Source organism: Dendronephthya gigantea, unplaced genomic scaffold (assembly GCF_004324835.1).
Source record: "Dendronephthya gigantea isolate DGI-Jeju-01 unplaced genomic scaffold, DenGig_1.0 000015F, whole genome shotgun sequence".
Classification (NCBI taxonomy): Eukaryota; Metazoa; Cnidaria; class Anthozoa; order Malacalcyonacea; family Nephtheidae; genus Dendronephthya; species Dendronephthya gigantea.
In genome coordinates this window covers 2500657-2524426 of record NW_021163025.1, presented here as the reverse complement: position 1 = coordinate 2524426, position 23770 = coordinate 2500657, and the positions used below count along the sequence as shown (strand labels likewise).

At 37.2% G+C, this 23770-nt stretch overlaps 7 protein-coding genes across 8 annotated transcripts; 2 read left to right on the top strand and 5 right to left on the bottom strand.

The window, feature by feature from the left end:
- Window positions 1–99: 99 nt before the first annotated feature.
- LOC114520043 (dynein light chain 1, axonemal-like) lies at window positions 100–1968 on the top strand. The gene is made up of 10 exons (XM_028540242.1): window positions 100–191; window positions 389–427; window positions 508–617; window positions 742–797; window positions 890–945; window positions 1016–1105; window positions 1181–1234; window positions 1342–1378; window positions 1467–1553; window positions 1744–1968. Exons 1-10 carry the CDS (start codon window positions 189–191, stop codon window positions 1791–1793), a joined length of 582 nt encoding a protein of 193 aa, XP_028396043.1. The 5' UTR covers window positions 100–188; the 3' UTR covers window positions 1794–1968.
- Window positions 1969–2073: 105 nt separating this feature from the next.
- Window positions 2074–4046, bottom strand: LOC114520067 (protein YIF1B-A-like). Its single transcript, XM_028540270.1, has 9 exons — window positions 3946–4046; window positions 3575–3634; window positions 3321–3502; window positions 3136–3240; window positions 2971–3049; window positions 2804–2861; window positions 2560–2715; window positions 2387–2480; window positions 2074–2315 (listed from the first exon to the last, which is right to left on the bottom strand). The coding sequence occupies exons 1-9, from the start codon at window positions 3971–3973 to the stop codon at window positions 2145–2147; spliced, it is 933 nt and encodes a 310-aa protein (XP_028396071.1). The 5' UTR covers window positions 3974–4046; the 3' UTR covers window positions 2074–2144.
- Window positions 4047–4497: 451 nt separating this feature from the next.
- LOC114519978 (alpha-(1,3)-fucosyltransferase 10-like) lies at window positions 4498–6286 on the top strand. Its single transcript, XM_028540172.1, has one exon. It carries the CDS (start codon window positions 4663–4665, stop codon window positions 5875–5877), a length of 1215 nt encoding a protein of 404 aa, XP_028395973.1. The 5' UTR covers window positions 4498–4662; the 3' UTR covers window positions 5878–6286.
- Window positions 6259–11666, bottom strand: LOC114519977 (serine/threonine-protein phosphatase 4 regulatory subunit 3-like). 2 transcript variants are annotated; one of them, XM_028540170.1, is made up of 15 exons: window positions 11414–11666; window positions 11079–11134; window positions 10878–10976; window positions 9550–10176; window positions 9249–9398; window positions 9082–9126; window positions 8802–8921; window positions 8646–8700; window positions 8501–8571; window positions 8314–8416; window positions 8056–8214; window positions 7795–7964; window positions 7562–7722; window positions 6708–6936; window positions 6259–6628 (listed from the first exon to the last, which is right to left on the bottom strand). In XM_028540170.1, the coding sequence occupies exons 1-15, from the start codon at window positions 11553–11555 to the stop codon at window positions 6524–6526; spliced, it is 2292 nt and encodes a 763-aa protein (XP_028395971.1). In that variant the 5' UTR covers window positions 11556–11666; the 3' UTR covers window positions 6259–6523. The 2 variants fall into 2 exon arrangements, with proteins under 2 accessions (XP_028395971.1, XP_028395972.1); XM_028540171.1 differs by having other exon boundaries at window positions 8314–8413.
- Window positions 11667–16380: 4714 nt separating this feature from the next.
- LOC114520252 (uncharacterized protein CFAP97D1-like) lies at window positions 16381–17889 on the bottom strand. The gene is made up of 5 exons (XM_028540485.1): window positions 17735–17889; window positions 17177–17269; window positions 16907–17025; window positions 16744–16789; window positions 16381–16621 (listed from the first exon to the last, which is right to left on the bottom strand). The coding sequence occupies exons 1-5, from the start codon at window positions 17813–17815 to the stop codon at window positions 16493–16495; spliced, it is 468 nt and encodes a 155-aa protein (XP_028396286.1). The 5' UTR covers window positions 17816–17889; the 3' UTR covers window positions 16381–16492.
- A 404-nt stretch (window positions 17890–18293) lies between these two features.
- Window positions 18294–20291, bottom strand: LOC114520270. Its single transcript, XM_028540502.1, has 5 exons — window positions 19956–20291; window positions 19692–19770; window positions 19324–19588; window positions 19170–19254; window positions 18294–18973 (listed from the first exon to the last, which is right to left on the bottom strand). Exons 1-5 carry the CDS (start codon window positions 20266–20268, stop codon window positions 18744–18746), a joined length of 972 nt encoding a protein of 323 aa, XP_028396303.1. The 5' UTR covers window positions 20269–20291; the 3' UTR covers window positions 18294–18743.
- A 33-nt stretch (window positions 20292–20324) lies between these two features.
- LOC114520268 lies at window positions 20325–23733 on the bottom strand. Its single transcript, XM_028540501.1, has 8 exons — window positions 23416–23733; window positions 22986–23287; window positions 22722–22857; window positions 22356–22640; window positions 21821–22114; window positions 21562–21640; window positions 21186–21483; window positions 20325–21089 (listed from the first exon to the last, which is right to left on the bottom strand). The coding sequence occupies exons 1-8, from the start codon at window positions 23684–23686 to the stop codon at window positions 20871–20873; spliced, it is 1884 nt and encodes a 627-aa protein (XP_028396302.1). The 5' UTR covers window positions 23687–23733; the 3' UTR covers window positions 20325–20870.
- Between the last annotated feature and the right edge of the window lie 37 nt (window positions 23734–23770).

The window sequence follows — 23770 nt, the reverse complement described above, 5'->3', positions numbered from 1 at the left end:
TGAAGGAAAATCCATGACGTCATGTCCAGTCATTTAAACATTAGGAAAAATGAAAATTCTCTCTTGGGAAGTGGAAACTATTTCCATGGCAACCGTTGGCAGCCATAATTTGTAGAAATTTTACGGTTGAAATGTAAACTACTTTATTGTTGATTTTCTTGTTCTTTTTTCCTACAAAAACCGTTACAATGGTAAGATGAGAGCCTTTATTCTATGGTATCATAGATATAGTTTCTTTAAACCTCCCTGGCTAATCTATTCATCATTTTACTGTACCTGAAAGTTTTGTTGCCAGAAGCAAAGTTATTCACTTGTTTATGGTGTATAGAACGGTAAAAAAAGCAATATCTGAATGATCTCATCTTCTTCTTGTAATCGCACAATATAGAATAAAGGAACAACGATTAAAGATGCCTTGTCAAAATGGGTAGGTCTTGAAAAAGAGCAACTGTAGATTCCCTTTAATATCAGAAATGTAAACACGACTCACATGAGCTAAATTTGCAGGAGGAAAAGAATGGGAAAAAAGCATCGGAGTCGACTGAAATATTACTCTATGCACAGTATCCTCCCATAGAAAAAATGGATGCCTCCTTGTCCACATTGGCTAACTGCGAGTATGTGATATACAGAGAGTTTTTAATACACAATTTTTGTAGTTTACTTTGCCATGTAAACCTCTTTAAGTCAGGTTTAGAAAAAGTCCACAAAAAATACCCAATCATTTGAATCCTCTTATAGGAAATTGTCCCTTTCAACAAACTGTATTGAGAAAATTGCTAATCTGAATGGACTGAGTAAGCAAAACAACATATAACGATTTTTTAGTTTCATTTCATTTCATAGCTTTTCACATTCTCATCTTTCTTCCTTTCTCTTTCTCTTTTAGAAAATTTAAGAATACTATCATTAGGAAGAAACAACATCAAAAATTTAAATGGCCTGGTAATAAGATATGTGTTTCAGTCATATAATGACGTACAACTTAAGAATGTCATTGTCTTTCTAACTCAAGGAAGCTGTAGCAGATACGCTGCAAGAATTATGGATTTCTTACAATAATATTGAGAAACTGAAAGGAATTGGTGTTCTTAAGAAATTGAAGGTAGTGATCCTTAAATGGCCTGACAGCAGAGATTCGTCAGAAAAGATAAACATAAAGTCTTTGATTTGCTTTAAGGTTTTATATATGTCCAACAATCAAGTGAAATCATTTGATGAATTTCAAAAGTTGGTAAGCACTAGTATTAAAATATTCATGATAGTAGGTGTCCAGTGGTATTATAGCTCATACCACCAACACTACTTTGTTTAATAATTATCTTGTTTGAACTTTTCCAGGCTGATTTACCCCAGCTACAAGAGTTAATTCTTGTTGGTGAGTTGTAGTTAGCTATTACTAGGTTTCATGATGGTTCAGACATCATTCCAATCATAGTTCCAATGCATGATTTGGCACACCACAGGTAACCCACTTGAAGAGAAACAGACAGCAGAAGGCACATGGCGACCGGAGGTGATACGAAGACTGCCAAATCTTAAAAAACTTGATGGTGAGTTTAAACAAACATGGTGATATTCATATTGCACTATGCTTAATGCTTGCACCAGTTATGAGAAACTGAATCATTATGCTTGCACCAGTTATGAGCAACTGAATCAATACGTTTTTGCCCTTACCTGGACCACTTAAATAGTTTGAAACTGCTTCTATCTAATCTGAGATGATGAATGTTTTTTAAGGTATCACAATTGTCAAAGAGGAAGGCGATGACGAAGAAGAAGAAGGCTAGCTGAGACTAAGAACATTATTTATTTTGTAAATATCCTGCAGGAAAAAAGTACTGCAGTTGTTTTTCAATTATGTACCAATATATATTTGTGCAGTCTAAAAGCTTGCTTGTTTTGTAGAGTTACATTAATGGATGTGAAAGAACCAAGAAATTGAAATAAATGAAAAAATTCTATTTTTTAGTTCATATTCTAAAACCCAACATTCTTTAGTAGTTGGAAATGTAAATCAATTATAAATACACATGGTTTAGAAACACAGCTTGTAAAATATGCACCTTTGTGCAAAAATATTAAACCCCAGCTGTTAACATTATACTATCAGATTGGTCAATAATTTTCTCTACTTTATATCATAGCATTTTCTGAGTTATATCCAACGGCCGTAAATGTCTTGTTAGTATATACATAAGGACAGGTTGTAATAAAGCAATGAACAAGAGGAGATAAACACGCCGTTTACTTGCACGTCCAATACTGTCCGCGTCCGCTTCTGGGAGAATGATCAGTCGTAATGTTCGCACCTGACAATTATGAATACAGCAAAAAAAGTTGGTGGAAGACGAGTCAAACAAATGGCCAATGCTGCACCTACCAAGAAAAATGCTGTTGTCAAACTCATCCAAACAAGCACAGCATAATATTCTGTAGAACGGAACACCAATCCAGCCAAGAGACATAGGATGATTCTACAAGCATGAGAGGTCATGGTTAAAAAAGCCATGTAATGCCAATCCCAGCCCAGGAAAGGATCGTAGTAGATCTTACCCCACATATTTATAACCACAAAAGGCGACCAAGTCCAAAGCTTTGATCTCAGCCATGACACTACAGATATAGAATGAAAACAGGATAGCCATGACCTCCACAAAGGACCAAAGAAATGCAGATGTGGCTGTGATCCCAAGTTGTTCCGGAGAGAACCTTGAATAATAGAAACACACGAATGATGTTAAAAAAAAACCACTTCAAGATATTCTTCACATTAATTTTAAAATGCAAAGTCTTTTACTTGTCCTGTGTTCCCATAACAAGGCCTGCAACCAGCACATAAGTCACAAAAGACATTGCTAGAAAAATGGAGAATTTTGAGCAAAAATCTCACCAAACTCATGACATCAAATGTGACTGAATATATGACTTATACAGTCATAGACTTAGGTCTGATATCCCACTTACTAGGTATGTACATGTCTGGTGCGTTGATCTCATATCTTGGCGCAATTGGTTCTGCTTTATTATATTTTATAGACCAGTTCTGTAATATAACAGAAAGACAACCATTTGAAGAGGAAATTGAAGATAAAGTGACAAGAATAAAACATATTATTACAATGAACATACTTGATGAGTGAACGGAAATAGCAAGAGCGCAAGTTTCCTTCCAACGTACGATGTATCAACCGCAAAATAATACTTCAACTTTGAAGTTGAAACAAATTCATCCAACTGAAATAATTTAATAATAAAGAAATGAATTCCAACAACTGGAATAAGTTCTATGATACAGAAAACCAGCAAAATATTACATTTTTATCAACATAATCTTTCCCTTGTGATGCCAAAGATGTTCCATACTGGAAGGCCATATTAGCCATTGGATCATTTGACAACTGGGTTGGATTGAAAACTGAATAACCCGTTGGTTGGCCATCATACCCAGATTGTTGGGTACTTGTGTCGTCAAACAGAGGTGCCGACTGAGGGGGTCCTGGGAGATGAAACAAGGATAATTGTAGACAAAAAAGCTGGATAACATAGGGATAAATCAGGACAAACATACCTCGCCTGGATCTCTTCTGTGTGGGACGTCTTGGCTCTGAATAACTTGGTTGGGCTTGATCTAAGATTTAATAGTAAAATCATTATTAAATACAATAAATTCATTTATATCTTTTGTACATGGTATAACGACAGACTACATACATAATAAGTAGTCTATTTTACTAAAAAATAGATCATCATTCAATGCTCTGTTTCGTAGACGTGTTTCTACAAGTTTTTATACTTGAAAACAGGCAATTTACAGTTGGAAACATTACAATAGTTCATTGTATGCTTTGACAGACGAGTTAAAAGTCACATCCATCTGAATAAACACCACTCTTACAACGAAATCAAAAGAATCCAGAATAACCTGATAATCAAACATACCGCTCATATACTGTGGAGGGTGATCCATTATTTAAAAAGCAAGAAAAATACCAGACGAAATAATCAAATCTATTGCAAAAAATATGAAATTTATTGTCTCATGTATTCTACGCATGCGTAGTCAACACAAACGTGGCAAATCAGATCGTATCAACACTTCATGTAATACGGATGTTTGTGGTGATCTCCAAATGGACGGTTTCGTTAATAAAGGAGCCATCTTGAATATGCAAAGCATTGTGGACTTCTGGTCTATATAGGTTTTCTCGTGTCTGTGAGTTCAATGACCGTCTTTTGCATGATAAACCATTTCCATTGACCAAGAACTGCATGGCAGAAATAATGTTTTCACAGGGGAAAAAATAATGACTAGTTTGTGCACAGTACACTGAATGTTTGAAGTGAACTTGTCTCTTTTTGCGTTGAATGAACTTGAATCACACTAGCCGGAGATGTAACAAAACAACCACCCGCAGTAGATGTAAACACCAGACAAATTAACAAAATATTTTTCAATACGTCAACAGTGAGCTTTCTTTGTTGCAACGGCTTTCAAAAGAACAAGAACATACAACTGCAATGTTGTCTAACATTCAGTTATTGTAAACCCTCAGGCGGCCAGAAAACATGAATTTTGTGCGATTAATTTTATTTTGTTGAGAGGAGGAATCACCACACATTGGAATAAGGCTGCTTCTTTCTGGAACTTGCATTGAAATGAGGCGAAAACTCAAACGTAAAATAACGTTATATACTGTACTTTTTATGTTTACAATGATAACTTTATTACATATCTATATAAACTGCCGTTTGAATTTAAACTGGAACGAGTTGCCAAGTGGAGTTCATCTAATATTTTGGACTGTGTCAAGCTTGACGAACGTTTACAATCATGGAATACAAACATCACATGGGAGAAGAGATCCTGTGATTATATATTGGACAAAAGTCTTTAGAAAACCAGTGAAAGTCGGGGAGAAGTCCTGGCCGTATTTTTACATTGGAGACTCGTGTCCTGTAAAATGCACGCTAACGACTGATCATAATATGATCAATGATGCATCGGCGATTATAATCCACGCCAGAAATATCGAAGAAATGCCGCAAAAGGATAAAATACAGCGTAAAAATATTCGTTGGATTTTGCACTCGAACGAAAGCCCTAAATTTGCACCTGCTCTGAGCAGTGCAAAAATAATGGCAAAGTTTAATTTCTACTTGAGCTATAGGCTTGATTCAGACTTTTCTCTCTCTTTGTTTCCGAAACCTTTACTCAGACCGCTACCAGTGCCTTTTGCCAAAAAAAGAAAAACGTTAGCAGCGGCTTTGTACAGTCATTGCGAGGCTGTTCGGACTGAATACCTCGTCCAGCTTATGAAAGAAATAGAGATCGATTCTTATGGTAGTTGTTTGCATAATACAGATCTTCCAGACCACATCGGTCCGCGTGATCAACAGCGTTTCTCAAACCTTTCCAAACCATTGGTAAATCTTTACAAGACTTATAAATTCACTATAGTCTTCATGAATTCAGATTGCGATTATTTCGTAGATGAGAAATTATACTACGCGCTCAGCGCAGGCAGTGTTCCTGTTTTTATGGGAACTGCCAAAATACGTGAATATCTTCCAGGAAATCTCAGGCATTCCATCATCGACGTTCGTGATTTTCCAACGCCAAAAGCACTGGCAACTTATCTGAAAAGACTGGCGAAAGACGAGAAGGCTTATAATAAGTTTTTAAGATGGAAATACGAAGGGTTTCAGTTTCCTGAAGGTTATACAAATTCCACAATAGGACAGCTCTGGGATAGTAGGTTGCCTGTCCTTTGTAAGATTTGTCAGAAAATCTCATCCGGAGACATGGGGCGAGATGGGCTTCCCGTCGAAACTTGCGAAAGAAAAAACTTCAGTGAATGGGTTGAACATTGACGGATATAGAGGGATATTGTGGATGGGATATTGGAGGACACATCGATGACCAGAGGACGACTCTTAGCCGAACTTGGGCATTGGATCAGCCTGGAAAAGATTCCGTGTTCTTCAGTAAAAGAATAAAACAAAATCACTGTGGGCAGAGCGTGTACAGAGAGATTCTTAGTACGAAGATGACTTATTGAAAGATTCTTGAAGAAATTCTTACTTATGAAAAACTCTTTGTTACAAAGTTATAACGTTCATAGTACATCTGTTGGCTCAGTCTGTTGGAGTGTGATATTTCTTCATGGAAATACGCCAACATATGAATATATATACATAGTTATATTGCATATAAATATTCTAAAACATAGACAGCATAATAATAATAATTACAATAAGCCTGCCCTATCACTTGTCCTAGTGAAGGAATATTTCCTAACCATATTTCGCTAGGGTTGTTCCCTAGGGTTGACAAACCGGGAGACATTGTTTCCTAGTGATGTTTGATATACCATGGTTTGTGCGCGCGTGGTCAAAGCTAAAAATTAGGTTCCCCTTTCTTTCTATTCGACACACTTATTATATTTATTTTTATATGCTGTTTCACCAACTACGTATTTCATAGCACTAATCAAAGCCTACTTTATGTCTAACGCGATCAAATGGAACCGAGGCGCGGTCGCTTAGCCGGTGAAGTTGTGGTGTCGTCATTGTCCTCGTCTTCATCGTCTTCGTCATCTGGATAATCAACCAATCCGATTATCTGAAATAAACACGTGTGAGAAAAATAATTAGTATGACGTAAGATCACGTGTGTCTTCAACGTCTACTTCATGAAGTACCTTGTTCGTTGAACTCGGTAGAAGAACGTCATTCGTCGCGGGGAAACTGTTGCAAGGTTTAAAATTTTCTTCAGGCGATTTGACAGAGGCATTGATTGAGGGCATTACGTCATCACCGCCATTTTGTTCTTCGTCATCATCTTGATCGAACCAGGACTCCTCTTCTTCCTCAAGCGCGCGTGGATCGCGACGGAACCGCGCACTAACGTGGATAATCCCACGCGGGGTTCTAAAGATACCAATAAAATGCAATGAAATATTTCTATCCAGTGCTATCCAGTATAAATAAAGTTTGTTTAGTTTAGGTTTCCTCCTGTAGTAGCACTGGATCAATAAGAGATGATCCTTACTGGACCTCTAGGAAGAACAATTTAGAACTGATAGAGCTATCCAGTATAAATAAAGTTAGTTTAGTTTAGGTTTCCTCCTGTAGTAACACTGTATCAATAAGAGATGATCCTTACTGGACCTCTAGGAAGAACAATTTAGAACTGATAGAGCTATCCAGTATAAATAAAGTTAGTTTAGTTTAGGTTTCCTCCTGTAGTAACACTGGATCAATACGACATGATCCTTACTGGACCTCAAGGAAGAACAGTTTAGAACTGATAGAGCTATCCAGTATAAATAAAGTTTGTTTCGCTTAGGTTTCCTCCTGTAGTAACACTGGATCAATAAGAGATGATACTTACTGGACCTCTAGGAAGAACAGTTTAGAACTGATAGAGCTATCCAGTATAAATAAAGTTTGTTTCGCTTAGGTTTCCTCCTGTAGTAACACTGGATCAATAAGAGATGATCCTTACTGGACCTCTAGGAAGAACAGTTTAGAAATATAAATAAAAGTTCTTTACCTTTCGTTACTTTTCGAGGCTTCCTCTTCTTTTTTCCTAACTCTGTCAATCTCCTGTTCAACTCTCAAAAACAATCCTTTAAAAGTGTTCACGTATTCGATGTCTGTGAATGTGGCACTGTATTCTTTGCACACGTACGAACAAAGTGTCTTTATATCCTCCTACAGTGAAAACATTCGTCTTTAAATATTGAAATGACTTTGCGAGAGGCAAAGACGAGATGACAGACTTACTTGTCGTATGAACTCGAAAAGTTCCACCGTAGCAGAATTCAAGAGGTTGTATCGATTTTCATTGCATTTAAAACTATCAACAATAGCATCGAAGAGCTTCCCCTTGACAATATAACGATTATAGAACTCATCTTTGAGACCAACTATGCGACGACAACAACGTAATGCACCTGTTGAAGTATTCATGATAAACATGAGAACCTGTACAAGCCTTTCATAGCACAACCAACAGTATACTCAAAGAATTGAACACTGACTTACTTAAAACTAAAAATTTGTGTTCAGATTTCATTAAAACCAGTATCCTCCTGAGGAGATCCTTACTGATCACGTAGTTTTTGATATGATACGTATGATGTTCAACACAAAATGCAGAAATCTCCAGGATCAGAGCAAGATTCACGGCAGTGTTGTAGTCCACTAAGGCAAAAACAAACATTGTTCACACACAAAACTTTCCAGAAGATTTTGAAGAGTGATTACGAACGATACATCGACAAAAAACAAACACAAACTCACATTTCCCAACTTTGCCATCAGCTGTAGCAGCCAAAAGAGGTGCGACGAGTATATGCATACAATGCTTGTAAAAATAACTTAAAAATTCCGTCTTTTCCATCTTCTGTAAGCAGAAAAGAGTCAAGTAACTTGTGCTATAACCTCATGTTCATACAAATGTGACACAGTAGTTCAATATCTGACTTACATTTGCTGTAAGAGCCATGTTTTCAGGGTCAAGAAGCAGACGAATGACTTGGGAAAGTTGAATGGCAATTCCTAAGGAAATGAAATATATTTGTAAGAAGAATTTGAAAAGCTGAGACAAACTGGAATGGTTCAAACACAATTACCTGAATCTCCTTCGCTAATCATTTGATAAATAATTTGATTGAGCAGCATCGAGTCCTTCAAGAAAAATAAAGACCCACATTTTCAAAAACAGTTTCACTATTAAATATGAAATATTGCATTAAAATGCTCCACAGAGAATAGTAAAATACACATACATCATCTTGTTGGGACTTGGACATTTGTAAAACATATTCACGGACAGCTGATGGTCTGACTTCACAAAGTTGAGAGAAAATTTCAACTGCAATGCTTCGAATTGTTGGGTCATCCATTGCCTAAAGGTATGATTCACTAGCTATAGTATCAACAATAGACCTTGCTCATAATGATATCACAGGTAGAGCCAGGTGAAGGGCTTTTGCTGTCACCTTCAGCACCAGTTTACTCAGAAATAAAGAGTGAAAAATAAATATTTTAGAAGTTATTGTTTCTTACCAGCAGCATCTCTAATGCCTGTAGGAGATTGTGATTCGTAAGAGCCTTGAAAGAGAAGTAAAGTACATAAGATCAAACAGGTTTACAGCTATGAATTTCCTTTATGTTTCTGCATCAAGTGATCATGGGAAAGATAAATTAATATTTTTTTTGAAATAGATCTTTACCTTGAAGAACTCTTCTCTGCTTACATGTTGCATTGGTTGAGCCAAGGAGCACAGCTCTTTGAGAAACTGAACCAATTGACCTTTCCTCTCGGGAGAGGTTTCCTCGTCACAAAGGTTTATAAAAAAATCTTCAAGAAATTTGTTGTCTTCCTGCAGCAATAAATAACACAATTTGTGTGATGTAGCAAGATTATCCAATATACACATGAAAGTTAAAGTAGAGGGGGGGAAATACAAAATGTGTTGTTTTTGAATTACAAAACAGGGGGACTCTGAATTTCTCAGAGGCAAAATATCTTACCTGAACCATATTAACTATTTCAAACTTGCTAAAAATTAAAAATGCATTTAAACTTGGCAGCATATTTTCCTCAAATACTGTAGGTGTTGGCAACACAATGTCCATAATATATTGCACTTGATATGTTTGATGTATCTTCAATAAAAGTTCTGCATTGTTTATTGGAATAACCTCTCTAAATCGAACATTTTCTTTCAGAAATCGCCGATACCGCTGCGGCTCCTTCTTGGTCGGATCATACTCAAGACATCCCAGGGTATCCATAATGACATTCTCACCAAACATTGTATCATAAAGAAAATTCTTATCCAGAAGAAATAAAGTCTTTACAATTTCAAACAAATGGTGAAGGCCCTCGGTATTTTCGAGGTCTTCGCACATATGAAAGAGCTCCATCAGTTGTTTGATGTAGCCTTCTTGTTCAATTTCCAATGATAGTTTCTCTCGTCGTATTGGTGAGGTAAGAACGCTGGTAAACAAGGCGGAGATGTCGGCAAGTTGACTGAGCTCGCACGGAGGTAGATCAATGGGAGCTGCTGCATCAGGAACGTCTTCAAATTTTTCCTCAAATTCGCTGTCGTCACCAATGTCTTGCGTAAGGGTGACTGATGGATCCTTTCCTTGAACCTATAGGATATAGAGTGGAATTCAGAGACATATTGTAGCATAAGGGAAGATGGCTACTTTGAGTTAAGTAATTAAAGAAAGCTTGTTTATATCTCCTACAAAATCTTTTCAGGTAGTAGAATACTATGTACACTCGAGTGACTGAACCAGCCCATTTTAGATAGGTTTCTTTTTGTATCAATTAGACACAAACAGTTACAGAGCACTCTGTATAATACTACCTAACACTGGCCTGGTATATTTGAGATATCATTATCAGACAATAAGGAAACAAACTGCAGAGACTTGTCCTAGAATATTGTTTACACTTTGTATGCAGTATGCCATCACTTTAACAGCAGGCATATCTGATTTCAGTAACAAATATCATGATCAAGGTGTCATTTCACTAATGATGCAAACTCTTGAACAAATGTGAGAGACACCTTTATATAAACAAAATGTTAAAATTTTACTATCAAAGCATAAATTATAGTAAAATTATTTTGCTCTATTATATTGGGAAAAAAACAGACGCAAACAAACACTTAAACGGGCCAAACACTCTTGTTAAAGAAACTAGGCCGTAGCAACACAAACTATTTGGAATTCCTCGGAAAAACTGACAGATGATCGCGGTTTATGTACATAGAGATTTCATTTCCGATACATTGGAGCGGTGTGTAATGTGAATTATAAACAATTTATCAATAATGACATACATTGCATATTTTTTCCCAAATTTCATCGCAACCAACTTTTTCTTGAAAACTGAGAGCTAAATCATAATTGTCAGCTTCAGCCCAGACGATCAACGTGTCCTGAAAGCATATGAAGACGTACGATTAGAGTTCTGAAGCATTAAATATTGTAAAAAAAACATGAAATCATTGTGGGTTACTTTATCTTGCACGGTGACTGACCTGTTGTTTTTGGTATGCTGTATGAGGATGGATCTTGGATTCGAGAAGAGTTTTGCCTATGAAATATAAACGGTTGAATTGAGCTGAAAGTTGAGAGCAAAATCTACTTTAGAGTGAAGCTATTTCTCTTGAACTTTGAAAGTATACAACCAACACAGTTTGAGCTGTGTAGAAAACTCTCTCTTTACGGAAGAGTTTTTTATATTTTGTCCTGGAAAGTCAAATCTTTACGCTAAAAGTTATCCTTAACGATCAAGTGGATGTATTAAAGAAAGAGACAGCTTAACATCGACCTAATTTGGTCGTGTGCTTGAAGTGATTGAGAACTCTCGTACCGTCTTCCTCTGAACGAACGAGTAAAGCCATTCCCTGTAGTAGTTCAACATAGCTGGAAGAAACGTAACCCGTTCCTCTATCGTCCCATTGCCTGTCTTCATTCATCACATAAAGCTTGACACGCCGCCTTGTGTTTGCCATAATGTTGACAAAACTTAACCGGGTCGAAAACAAGCAATCCGACGAGGTAAATCATGTGTTATCCAGTTGTTATTGACCGCCATCAGCTTAAAATCTCCGCCATGCTTGGCTTCGATATACTAAAATGGAGGATATCCCACACGCCTTTGCAAGCAGCACTTTAGCCCGCATCACACGAACAAGCAGGTGGAATGGGAAATCAGATGAAAATATATATTAATTAAAAAATGGTTCGTTTACATTTTAAATTTCAAATTTTTTTTTCATCTGCGACGTACTGCCTGAATATCTGCTTAAGTTTTCTTTAAGTTTCTAAATTTGGGCAATTTTTACACCTGAGGGATTTCAAACTCTCACGAGCGGAACAACCCATGCGCAGAACTGCTTTGTTTTGCAATTGACTACAAATGTTAACTTTTTTAATATTTATTATTTAAGTATTATCAAAAAGCGTCGAAATACAATATATACATTATTAAATAAAAATATATAGACGCATCTCAAAATTTCTTCATGTATAGAAATAAAATTGGATAGAAAAGTCGTTATTTTATTGGTGGTAAAGTTGCGTTCTTTTCTTCTTTTTGGTTTGTATCCTCTTGTTCATCAGTCATCCTCTCGTCTCCTCTGTTTGTCCACCGTGTTGTTCTTTTTCATGTCTCTCTTCCTTGACGATCTACAATCCAATGCAATGCAATACAAAATGTCCCTGCTCATTTCCAAAGCTACTGCGTTCGATCAACGTTGAAGTAGTTATACCAACCTACATATGTCTACTTTTGTGTCAGCATTTGTCTCTTTTCTTTTTCTTGTTTTAACTATTTCTATCCATTTAAAAATATACTTTCATGACCGCTGTCTTAATCGAAGTCTGTCCCAGTACAAGATATAAATCAGGTAGACCAATGTACTTCTAGTAGGACCTCTATTACATGCTAAATCATTACCAGAAATTTTTAAACAGAAGTAGCTAATTACGTAATGATTCCAACAAACCATGTTTTTAAAATTCTTTTACGACAGTGTTCTGGGAATCGAACCCAGAAGCCATAAACGAGTTTTTATCACTATCAACGAACACGTTTTTGTTTGGCCCCAAACATGGACACTGTTTTTTAAAGCCAAACGAAAAGGAGGGAAACCGGAGTGCCCGGTGAAAAACCCTCCAAAGGTAACCTGAATTTCAGGTTACCTGACCGGCGGTCCGAATTTGGTATTTTTCATTAAGAAATCGTCCGTAATGACATGCAGTTCTCATGCAGTTTTAATACCGTTTAATTTCTACTCATCCGAACCGAGTCCCAGGAATTGCTATTCAATTCTTGAGCTTTGTCAATTTGATCCTGCTGGTGGTCTAACCTGCGCAGCGCGCATATTGTTTGTCGCAAAACACCAGGCTCTCACGCGCTATGTCAGACAGTGGCAACAAAAATTATTTCAAATTATTCAAATTTTCATTTTATGATAAAGAAATTCTTCGTAAGCATGCTTTTTCATATGAAACTGATGTAGACAACAACACTCTTCTAATACCCATCCTTAGGACATGCATCTCATGCAACGTTTTTATCTTTTTTTATGCGTTCTGGATCACGGTTGACCGAAATTCAAAAATGGGGGAAGTAAATGTAATCGGGCTCAACATGCAACTTACTCAATATGGCTAATCAATCTCCCTTATCGTACGCACCTTATAATTAATTATCTTTGGTAAACAGTGTACCGAAATTCTCTTGCTTCCTTGCTTCTTTCCACGGTTGTGTTCTTCTTCAACAACATCTCGACGGTTGGGCGTGAAAGAAATTAAACAACATAATAAGTGCGTCAAAATGCAACGGGTTTTCTCTAAAGGATTAATCTTAGGCAAGAGGGTACTTATAGAATATTAACCAACAGTTTACCCAAGTCCAGTTATCATGCAATGTAATAGATCATGTAATACAGAAATATATTTTCTTTCTATTCAAACTTCTTCAAGTTGCTCAAAATGATTAGATTACGTTTTTTTCCTTAGTGCGAATTTTCTGAGCTTAAATTGAAATCCGAAAAATATATACAAACAAGGGAAACAGAAGAGTGATAATGTCAAACATCTAACAGTCGTTTATTCTTCATTTCAAACTTCAATAATTCGAATTTAAGACTGAAGTATAATTTTTGTTGCCAATGACGGACGCTCGCTCGCATTACAACAAGCTGCATGAACAGAGAACTTATATGAATCATATAAGTTACTCGCGATTACCTTCGTATTAATCTAAAACTAGGTCAATACGAATTCAATTTTTTTTCGCTGCGTGCTTTCGCGTCGCGCATGCTAATTGCATTCATTACTACATTTATTTCAACAATTTTACGCCATCTTTCGCAGTCGCTGAGGTGGTCGGCTTATACCAAAAAAATATAAAGATTTGATGACTTTTTAATAATTTGAGAAAAGGACTCATGAAATACCTTTCAATCGTACGCTACACCACCCCCAGTTTTTTTTTTAAGACCACCATAAGTCGCTAATATTCACACGCAAGTGATAAAACCATGCAGGATTGTTTCATTGAGAAACCTCGAAAACGCCTTCATGCATCAGGCTGTGAGAAATTTCTTTTTATCATGCATTGTCGAAAAGGGTGAAATGTCACTTGATGTGTGAATATACTTGGTTAGACCACCAGCAGGAATCAATCCGAGAATAAATCATGCACTGACATTAATCATGCATTACTCTAAGTATACTTATAGTATATACCTCAACCAGCTTCTGCTTGTACACCCGTCTCGTCGTCCATCATCTGATCCTGCGAATTTCCATTTGATGCGCGACGATCCTTCAACATCTGATCCTGCGACGATCCATCATTTCATCTTTAACGTAGATACAAAAATATGATATCATTCATTTCCAAGAGAGAAATGTCACTTATGTATAAAAAGAATTCAGGATAAAATCACTCAAAACTCGATTGTACACCTTCAACATCTCCAACGCCACTCGTCCAAAGCCTTCGCATTGCGCACGCGAATACAAAATATGTCATGCAAGTTTTGTAAGAAATATTCATCGTTTTCTGACTGTTTCTGAACACTCAACTATTATCTCCTTTTTGAAATACAATTTCTCATGCATTTTGATGTTTTAGGTGCTCTGCGAGCGATATTTTTGTTCCGGACTATTGTCGTTCAAGATGGAGGAAATACGAGTGATTGGGGCCCCAGAATCACTTGTATTAACTCCGCATGCGCTTGACACGACCAGACTCATGCAAAAACTTCGACTGAGCCGAAAATATGAAAATCAAGGAGGTAAACAGAAGAGTGTTCAGCATATCTCATGCCAAATCACATGCAATTTAACTCATGCACATTTTCATCAAATCGAGTTTTGTATTTGCGTGCATAAATGTCGCCCAAGGCAGCTCCGACATCTCTCGACTTCGATGATCCTTTCAATCTAAAAACAGAAAATTTCGGTTAAAACAAATCCACGGCCATATATGAAGCCTAGTAAGGCACTTGCTTTCCCAGTATTTTTTGTTGTGTAAAACTAAATGACATTGGAAGCAAAGCCAAAGGAAGCCATTACAGCAAGATAAGATATTACTTTGGAAGTAGAAAACTACAATAGACACTCTGAGAATAACTCAGCACACGTCAAGTCTAGCATAAAGTACACACATATACCAATATACCGGCCTTTTCCTGTACAAAACTAACCGATAAAAGGCCCTACGGACTAGTATTTACGATAAGACAACCGGTGTCCGATAAACGCATTCGCCAGCTGGCGAAAAGAGTCAAAAGACTCATTCTTAGGTTCATTTAGTTCATTTTTAAGATAAAGTCCCAAAAAGTTCGATTAAACTATATTCTAGTTTCGCCCACCGTGCAGTTGCAAAATACACATATATTAATAGAACAATACCTATTATCCCCTACAAGCAAGCGTTTACGTTTCTCCTTCCCCATCTATCGGCGCCGTAGTTCGTTCTGAAATCAAATAAGCAAGGAAAACAAAATCAAGTTGACAGCTTATACTTGTATTTGGCATTTTCAATCGAGATATACAAGATATAGCGGCAAAGTTTGGTAAGAATATGTCTCCATGCACTCGCTAATGTCTTCTGGTTATTCAAATCAACACGACGATGAATTAATTTGCAAAGCCAGAGTTCAAGCCAACAGATTCTTTAAACCAACTTAACTAAGACCATACCTGAGCAGGATTCTTCTGACTCTTCCTAAACGTCTCCAAATGATCCTTCCTCTTTTCAAGATAACCAAGTATGAGTTTCTTTTCGCATTCAACCACCTTTTAAGACCTCGAAAACATTCCAACCGACAATGCACTTTATGCATAGCCAAACGACGTGCTGAACGTTTGCCGAACGCATAAACAACAATAGATAATGAGGCACCATTGATTAACTATTGTTTTTAATGTCCTCGGCAAACGAGGAAGCACCACGTTTAAAACAGGCTTAAAAGACTTATGCAAATAATGTAATTTCCCCAGCCCAGTCTGGAAGATCTAAGCCAGGGCAATATGTTTTGCATATTTTTATTGTCCGTTGTAAACACTGATCAGTGGTCTTAAGCGATCAATTGTTCTTTGACAAAAAAGAACCTGCGGCGCAAATCTGGCGTCAGCAAAGGCCAAAATCCGCCATACTTTTGTATTTCTAAACATTAGGACTTAGGAGCAAGTCCACCAGAATATGTAGAGCTCAAAAACACGCCAAGTGGAATAAGAAATAAGATATGTCTCTTTCTGCAAATGTTAGCTTTTTTAGAGTTTGTCATTTTAATAATATTTTCAAAGGTGTGAAAATACAATATATATACATTATTATTTTAATTCAATTTAAAAAATATATATAGATGCGTCCCAAAATTTCTTCATGTAGGAATGGAGTTGGATAGAAAAGGGCCCGAAGTTGTTATCAGTTTATTGGTGGTAAGGTCGTGTTCTTTTCTTCTTTCTGGTTTTTATCGTCTTGTTCATCAGGTTTTCTCTCTTTAGTCTCTTTGTCCACGTCTTGCTGTTTCTCATGTTTCTCTTCCCTGACGATCTACAATCCAATGCAGTACAAAATATCATACGATATAATTGAATGTTCAACTACAACACTGTTCACTTCCAAAGCTACTGCGTTCGATCAACATTGATTTAGTTTTAAAAAAATATATCTACCTTTTTGCCAGCCTCTCTCATTTGTCTCTCTCGTCGTGCATTTGTACTGTGAGAAACAAAATAAATATTAAACACACACAATTATCATGCAGAGAAAACTATCAAACACACACAATTATCATTTTTATTGATATATGTTTTGTCAAAATGAATCATAGCTTACTTATTCATATAGGAAACATTCCAAGTGTCAATGCGACTTGGTGAAGCCATGATATTCAATATTCTCAAAAGAAGCTCATGATTTTGTTTTGCAATCATCTCTTGACGTCGTTCCTCTCCCTCGAATAAAAACAAGATAACATTTGTGGCTTCTTGTTGTGTCACTGATGATTTCATTTTGTATGTTACACGTTGTTGAGGTATTGTTTGTATTTTTCTCAATTTTCTGTGCCGTCCTGTTGTTGCTCGAGTGTTCATCCACAATACTCACCATGACTCTTCTCAATCTTCTTTGTACTCGATAAGTCTCCTCTTGTTTATTTTTCTCCAATTCTTGACAAATTCGTGGCTTAATTGCTTTCAACTTAACACAAAAATACTGTCCTTAGTTTTCCATCCACTCATCCTAACCACGAACTACACTGAGGTGAATCTTTTATGTTCGTATCAAAGTCAAGCGGACCTCGTTTATTATTTTACTCGCTCTCAGATAATGCAAGAATTTCGTACAAATTTTATATTTAACTAAATCTTGATCAATTCAATCGTGTTAACGGAGTTATTGCTTTACACAAAGCCTTCCATTTAAACGGGGTTGAAGTTACAAAACAGCATATCTCAAGACAACAGAATCTCGGTTAAAGAGGGTGAAAGTATATATGTACAAAACACATGTACTATTCATGCTTTTTAACCGTGGAGTCGGTTTGTATAATAGTTTAAGCGTTTTATGGGTTTAACGATTTAACCTCGCTTTGCCTTGAAGACAAATGAATGCGCGTGCGCTGTTTTCATCAGCAGGAACCAACCAAACTCTAGGATTTATTACCTTTTCTCTGTGTCTTTGATAAGCCATATCTTGCCATTTTCGTTCAAGCTGTTTATTACTAGCACAAAACGGTCGATTCATGGCTTTATAAAAACTCTAGTACACACACTGACAACTACAGAATGTAATAAACGCCAGAGCGTGTAGTAAAATTGTTTCAGATATATGTCAAAGGCTCAATATTTATCGAGGAGATTGACAGTTTGGTAGAATAACCAAGACAACCGCTCTAGTTTTGGGCTTAAAATAAACAGACAAGTTTAAAAGAGATTAGATATGGCAATATCTTATGCAAATTTCGTACATGACAGTAAGGAAGATTCATCAGTTAAGTAAATTTCAAATTGGCACGAATGCTTAGCGATACTCATCCACGATAATACCCCGAGACCACGAAAATACTGCCTGTATGAAAGACAACATTAGTGCAGGCGTTCATGACATACATATTCGGTGAAAAATATCAGGTTGTCTTTGCGTTATATAAACTTGGTAACTTCAGTAATTTCAAAATTAATTAAGAAATTCTTCTTTAATTTTAATTATAATTTTCTTTTATATGTTCACTTTAAAATACAAAGATACTGTTTTTGTTTGACACAATTGATGTTAAGTAATCCTTGCTTAACAGGTATTATTTGTTTAGATATATGATAACTATTCCTTTTTCCAAGTCCTCTACAGAGAAGTGGACATCAGCAGACAGAAAGTCATTTGTATAATAAAAAACGGGACACTATATTTTCCTAAAGCAACTGTTTGAATTAGACCCTGCATGGTAAATAAAATGAGATTACACCAGACACACTGTGTTTTTATGCCTGTGTCAACAATGGATGAATTAAGAACTATATGCGAATATCAGATAAAAAGAGATTACGGGACCTTCTCAACTGAACCAACCTTTCTATGTCCCAGCGGAGGTCTGTCACGTCCTTTATAAAAATCGTTCTTCGGACGCACATGCAAATCTTAAAAATTTGCATTTTCGCGCCTGGAGAGATCCTCTCTAAACTCCGGTCGGCAGTTTTTCCCGTTCACTTTCATGTTCAGTTTGTTCTATAGTGCAACTTCCACTTCTTTCTCGACTCTTTTCTTTTGTAAGATCATTACTCTCATGACGCCTTCGATAAACCACGACCACAGCAAGAACAAGCAGAAGGATAAAAAATAAAACAATAACAATGATGAACCCCAGCTTGAACTCCTCTTGTGCCGTCGATGAATGACTTGTTTCAGCTGGAAAAAGGACAACAAAAAATTAGGTAATCCTTCTTGAGGACAAAGTATTGCCACAAAAAGAGAACGCGTCTAGATTGGCTTTTGATGCAGCTCGAATCGAGTCCCTATCAGATTAGACGTTTAGAAATCATATGAACAGAATTAGGTTACACCTGGCAACGAACCTAACCACCCAAAATATATAATACAATACCTTGCGATCCACTTAACATGTAGTAATCTTCTTTTTCTTTCGTTTTAATTGGGGAAAGGTAGTCCGACTCATAGATGAGTTCCAGCTATAAGAAAGCAACCACGAAGGTAAATCAGGTCCAATGAAGAACAAGCCACTGAGGAATATGCATTACCTGTTCATTGTAGAATTTTTGAAAAATGGTGTACATTGTACCAGGTGAGAGTGGTCCATTGAAATACTTCATTCCAATCACACCCAAACTGTATCCACCATCACCGACAGTGAATTCTCGGAAATTTTTAAAATCAGCGACGTCGAATTCTGCTGTAATATAAGATGGCTCTGTGGTTGTTTTCGCGTCGTGGTAAGATTTGAAATTATTTGGATGAGATTTTGGAAGGCCAGCAGAGAGCGTCATCACAACGATTTGAATGAATCTAGAAGGTCAAAGAATTAGTTTGTATCGTTGTTTCAGTTGGTTAGACTTTAGAAAGATACCACTTTAGAAAGATACCACAGTAATGCCTTATTTCATCGTACCTGATCTCTTTTCTTGGCTGTTTCAATCTGACACTAAAATTCGTCTGACTTATTGTGAGAGGAAGTATTTCTGCTGGTGCTAGAGAAGAAGAACAAATTTTGATATTTTGATCATGATATCGTCGGGGTCTAGATGTAGTATAAGGTTGGTGATGTGGTAGAGGTGTAGTGAATGACATGGTGATGGTTGGGTGATGACTCTGGTGACATGGTAAAGGTTCTCAACCATGTCAAATTTCTCTAATAATGACTGACCGTCAATACCTGCATTGGTTATCACAATTTTATCCTTGCTGTATTCTCCATATCCAATTTTGTTTCTAGCTGAGACTTTAACTCTATATCGAGTGGCTGGTTTCAAACCACACACAACACAACCCAGAGATTTCGTCCTCAAAATGATGTTATATTTCTCGTCAGATGGCACACGCGCAATCAAGACTTGGTAGCCAAATATGGGAAGACTGTTTCCGAGAACGGGAGATTTCCATGAGACTTCCAGAGACGTTGAGCTGCCAACTTTTAATTTGATCTCTCTAGGAGGGTAACTTGGCGGCACTAGTACAAAGTAATTCATTTAACAAAACAAATATTTGTGTTTTCATGATTTAATAAATTCAGCATGTTGGTTTTTTCTACCACGAGGCCAATTTTCGCTTATTATATCTTTCCAGTGCAAAGTGCAGGTGGAAAACTGTGCAAAGGTAGGTTAAAATATGATACGAATCATTAACTAAAATATTCAGTTTCGGAGACAAACTCTCGGTACAGTTTTTATAAATAAATTAGTTGTGCATTTTGAATGAACCCCTCCTGGTTCAATCGCGAGTTAAGAATAAGTTGCTTTCAGTTCCTCAGTGAGGTTTATTTTGAAGTCAACAGATCATTCATTATTGTTTAGGGATAAAGCTGTGACTTGTTAAAACGTTTGATGAAATGTTTTGGAAAAGTTTTAGCTAGGTGTGCAATAACGTGAAGTGCAAACGAGATGATCCTAAGCTGATTCAGCGTTTAGTTCGTTATTATTTTCATTTGTATCGTTCATGGGAATCTTTTCTTCCGCTGTTGAGCGTTTTGGTTTATCTTTTGTTGTCTTTTCTTTGGCGTGTCGTCCTCGCCATTTTAGAAGTAAGAAACAAACAATAATGGCGATCAAAATACAGAATAATACAGTCATGATTATGAAAGGCACTCTGAACGTTGTCGGCTTTGAGTTAACGCACTGTGCTGAAATGTAGAGCCAAACAGAGATGATAAAATACAAGTCAACTTCACTATTTGAATGAATTGATTGTTTCTGTAATTTTCATATTTCGGCCTACCTTGAAACCTGGTTTCACTCATTTTTACACCACTTGTTTCGACGGGATCGAGAAAGTCAGAGAAATACAACACTTTCTACAAAGGAAGTGTAAAGAAGAATGTCTCTTATCAATCCTGACAACCAGATTTACTATAGGAAAAAATTAAAACAAGAGATTCTTCAAGACTGACCTTGTCAGAAAGGAATCTCTGGAACAATGTGTAACTTGTGTTGGGTGCTAACGGTCCATTGAGGAACCTCTTGGCCTCATTCCCTCTCGCATTCAACGATGACAGCGCGGGATATATTGATCTATTTCCAACTGTAAAGGTTTGATATTTGAAGAAATCTGAGGCTCGGAACTCCGCGGCAATATAAGGCACAGAAGAGTCTGCTGCATCAAGGTACGTGGCAGGATTGAGCGAATAAATATCATGATTAGGAATTCTACCATCTGATGACAAGGCAAGTACTACCACTTGACAAAATCTATATGTATAAAAAATTGAATTAAAAGGTTCTAAAAATGAGAGCTTTGAAAAAACGTTTTCAGACACAGCGTCTTACTTCACATCTCCTCTGGGTTTCTGAAGTTTGACCGCAAACGTTTCACTGGTTATTGAGGGACGATTGCATACAGGAGCATCTAAAAATGACAAAAGTGCGGCAATTTGGAACTAAACCAGCTTTATACAGGACACTGGCTATTCCTAGAGGTCCAGTGTCAGTACAGATGTCAACCTCAAACCTAAACTAAACTATCTTTATTTATACTAGTCTGGTAAGGTCATGATCTCCTATTAAGAAAGTGTTACCACAAGATTACCTGCGTTTGTAATCTGAGAATATTCTTCGCTGTAGTTCCCAGACCCCGCGTCGTTTCTTGCCAAAACCTTAACTTTATATTCAGTGGCAGACGACAGATAACCCAGGCTAAAAATGCTTGCTGATGTTCTTAATGTAACATCACATTCCTCAACAGATTTTACCCAACCAAAACAAACCTCGTAGCCGTTAATTATACCATTTCTGCGAGACGAAGGTGGTTTCTCCCAGGAAACTTTCAGTGAGCTTGAAGTGACTGGTGATAACACGATATTCATTGGAGGACTTGACGGGGCTGTGACGAAATGTTAAATTATTATAGATCAAACTGTGCCATTTGTACTGGATAGTTCTATCAGTTCTAAACCGTTCTTCCTAGAGGTCCAGTAAGAATCATCTCTTATTGATCCAGTGTTACTACAGGAGAAAACCCAAACTTAACTAACTTTAGATATACTGGATAGCTCAATCAGTTCTAAACTGTTCTTCCTAAAGGTCCAGTCATTAAACGCGATCAGTTATGAAGCCAGATTTACCTGTCGAGTTGGTTCTGAAAGTAAGCTCAGCCTTGAGCCCGTAACCATGTTGATTACCAGCTTGCACAACCACCGAATACTTCGTGTAAGGTCTCAACGCAGAGAAATGCTTAATTTCAACCTTGCTTGTGTAATTAGAGTCAAAATTACCATCTCGGAACAAAATAATTTGATAATCCGTAAAACCTCCATCACCAACGTTTGATGGTTTCAACCATGACAGGTCAGCGGAATGGGCTGTGACGTGGGTCAGCGTGAGACTCATTGGGGCGTCAGGAAGAAGCTCTGGAAAAAAAGTGAGAAACTCAAGAACATCGCGAGAAAACAATCAGATACAATTTCAAAAATAATAAAACAAAGACATACTGTGTCCACATATCTCAATTCTCATGCAGGGAGTGCCTTGCCATGATTTGGGGAAAATCTTAAGAAACCTTGCGTTAATAGTTTCATCAAACACAACACTTGATAACTTGTCACTTGCAGAGTTTCCAGTTAAACGCTGAATAAAGAAACGAAATTATCAGCATGCCACCATCCCCCGGTATCTTACCAGCCCGTTATTCATCCTTTCTAATTCTCTTCCTAAAAGGAAGACTATCGTAGAAACAACGAATGAATGAAACTTACATTCTTACCACCCACAATTACGGGCAACCAATCATTGCCATCTGCAGAGTACAACACTTCGTATTCCTGAACCCAGTTCCCTCGCTTTACCTCCCCTAACACGGACAGTTGCTTGATGACGTATAGCATGTTAACGTCTATCTTCAAATAGTCATGTGACCCGTCTGCGTCACGTGCACACCACGCGGAACCGCTTGTGATCGCTGCTCGGTCAGCGGGGTAGCCAGGAAGGAAACTTGATGCGCTAAACATGACAACTGGATGGTTTTTACTGCTGAGAACTGGTTCAGAACAGATTGAACCTAGAAATTGCAAACACCTACTTTAATTTCGCCCAGGAATTAGATCGAAGAATTGAATCCTTCTTCATAATGAGACGGTTTAAGCAACACCGAACAACTTTAGGAAAAAGATACAAAAATATACTCACAAGATACGCGAGCAATGGACAGACAAGTGCTTCCATCTGTATCAACCTTCTCTAAACAACAAGCAGATATGTTGTTTTCATTGCTGTTACAATACACATTTCCATGGATGACGGGCATTTCCGAATCCCTACTCGAGTTCCGACCAACATCGGGCTGCTCCGGTAGGATATCGGAATAACCCAGCGTCCGACAAATCACAGCTTTCTCAGAATCTTTCATGTCGTTGATGCACAAACGTTGCCAGATATTTGGTTTGTCGTTGGATGTCATCTCAACGTAACCTGCACTAGGGTTGCTTTCGGAAGAGAGACGCACCTTTTCAACTAAAAGAGGGAAACTTATGTGAAATTGTAA

Coding starts and splice junctions, on each gene's coding strand:
- LOC114520268 (XM_028540501.1), bottom strand. CDS start 23,686: ATGACATCCAACGACAAACCAAATATCTGGCAACGTTTGTGCATCAAC. Junction 22,115..22,355: donor TTTCAGAACCAACTCGACAG/GTAAATCTGGCT, acceptor ATTTCGTCACAG/CCCCGTCAAGTCCTCCAATG. Junction 21,484..21,561: donor AAACCCAGAGGAGATGTGAA/GTAAGACGCTGT, acceptor TTATACATATAG/ATTTTGTCAAGTGGTAGTAC.
- LOC114520252 (XM_028540485.1), bottom strand. CDS start 17,815: ATGAATCGACCGTTTTGTGCTAGTAATAAACAGCTTGAACGAAAATGG. Junction 17,270..17,734: donor ATCAAAGACACAGAGAAAAG/GTAATAAATCCT, acceptor TTTTGTGTTAAG/TTGAAAGCAATTAAGCCACG. Junction 17,026..17,176: donor GAAGATTGAGAAGAGTCATG/GTGAGTATTGTG, acceptor TTTTTATTCGAG/GGAGAGGAACGACGTCAAGA.
- LOC114519978 (XM_028540172.1), top strand. CDS start 4,663: ATGAGGCGAAAACTCAAACGTAAAATAACGTTATATACTGTACTTTTT.
- LOC114520270 (XM_028540502.1), bottom strand. CDS start 20,268: ATGAATTACTTTGTACTAGTGCCGCCAAGTTACCCTCCTAGAGAGATC. Junction 19,771..19,955: donor AATTGTGATAACCAATGCAG/GTATTGACGGTC, acceptor CTTCTTCTCTAG/CACCAGCAGAAATACTTCCT. Junction 19,589..19,691: donor CAGCCAAGAAAAGAGATCAG/GTACGATGAAAT, acceptor TTGACCTTCTAG/ATTCATTCAAATCGTTGTGA.
- LOC114520043 (XM_028540242.1), top strand. Junction 798..889: donor TGCTAATCTGAATGGACTGA/GTAAGCAAAACA, acceptor TTTCTCTTTTAG/AAAATTTAAGAATACTATCA. Junction 946..1,015: donor TCAAAAATTTAAATGGCCTG/GTAATAAGATAT, acceptor TTCTAACTCAAG/GAAGCTGTAGCAGATACGCT.
- LOC114519977 (XM_028540170.1), bottom strand. CDS start 11,555: ATGGCAAACACAAGGCGGCGTGTCAAGCTTTATGTGATGAATGAAGAC. Junction 8,572..8,645: donor GATTAGCGAAGGAGATTCAG/GTAATTGTGTTT, acceptor TCATTTCCTTAG/GAATTGCCATTCAACTTTCC. Junction 8,215..8,313: donor TGATGGCAAAGTTGGGAAAT/GTGAGTTTGTGT, acceptor TTTTTGCCTTAG/TGGACTACAACACTGCCGTG.
- LOC114520067 (XM_028540270.1), bottom strand. CDS start 3,973: ATGGATCACCCTCCACAGTATATGAGCG. Junction 3,635..3,945: donor CCCTCCACAGTATATGAGCG/GTATGTTTGATT, acceptor ATTAAATCTTAG/ATCAAGCCCAACCAAGTTAT. Junction 3,503..3,574: donor ACAGAAGAGATCCAGGCGAG/GTATGTTTGTCC, acceptor TTCATCTCCCAG/GACCCCCTCAGTCGGCACCT.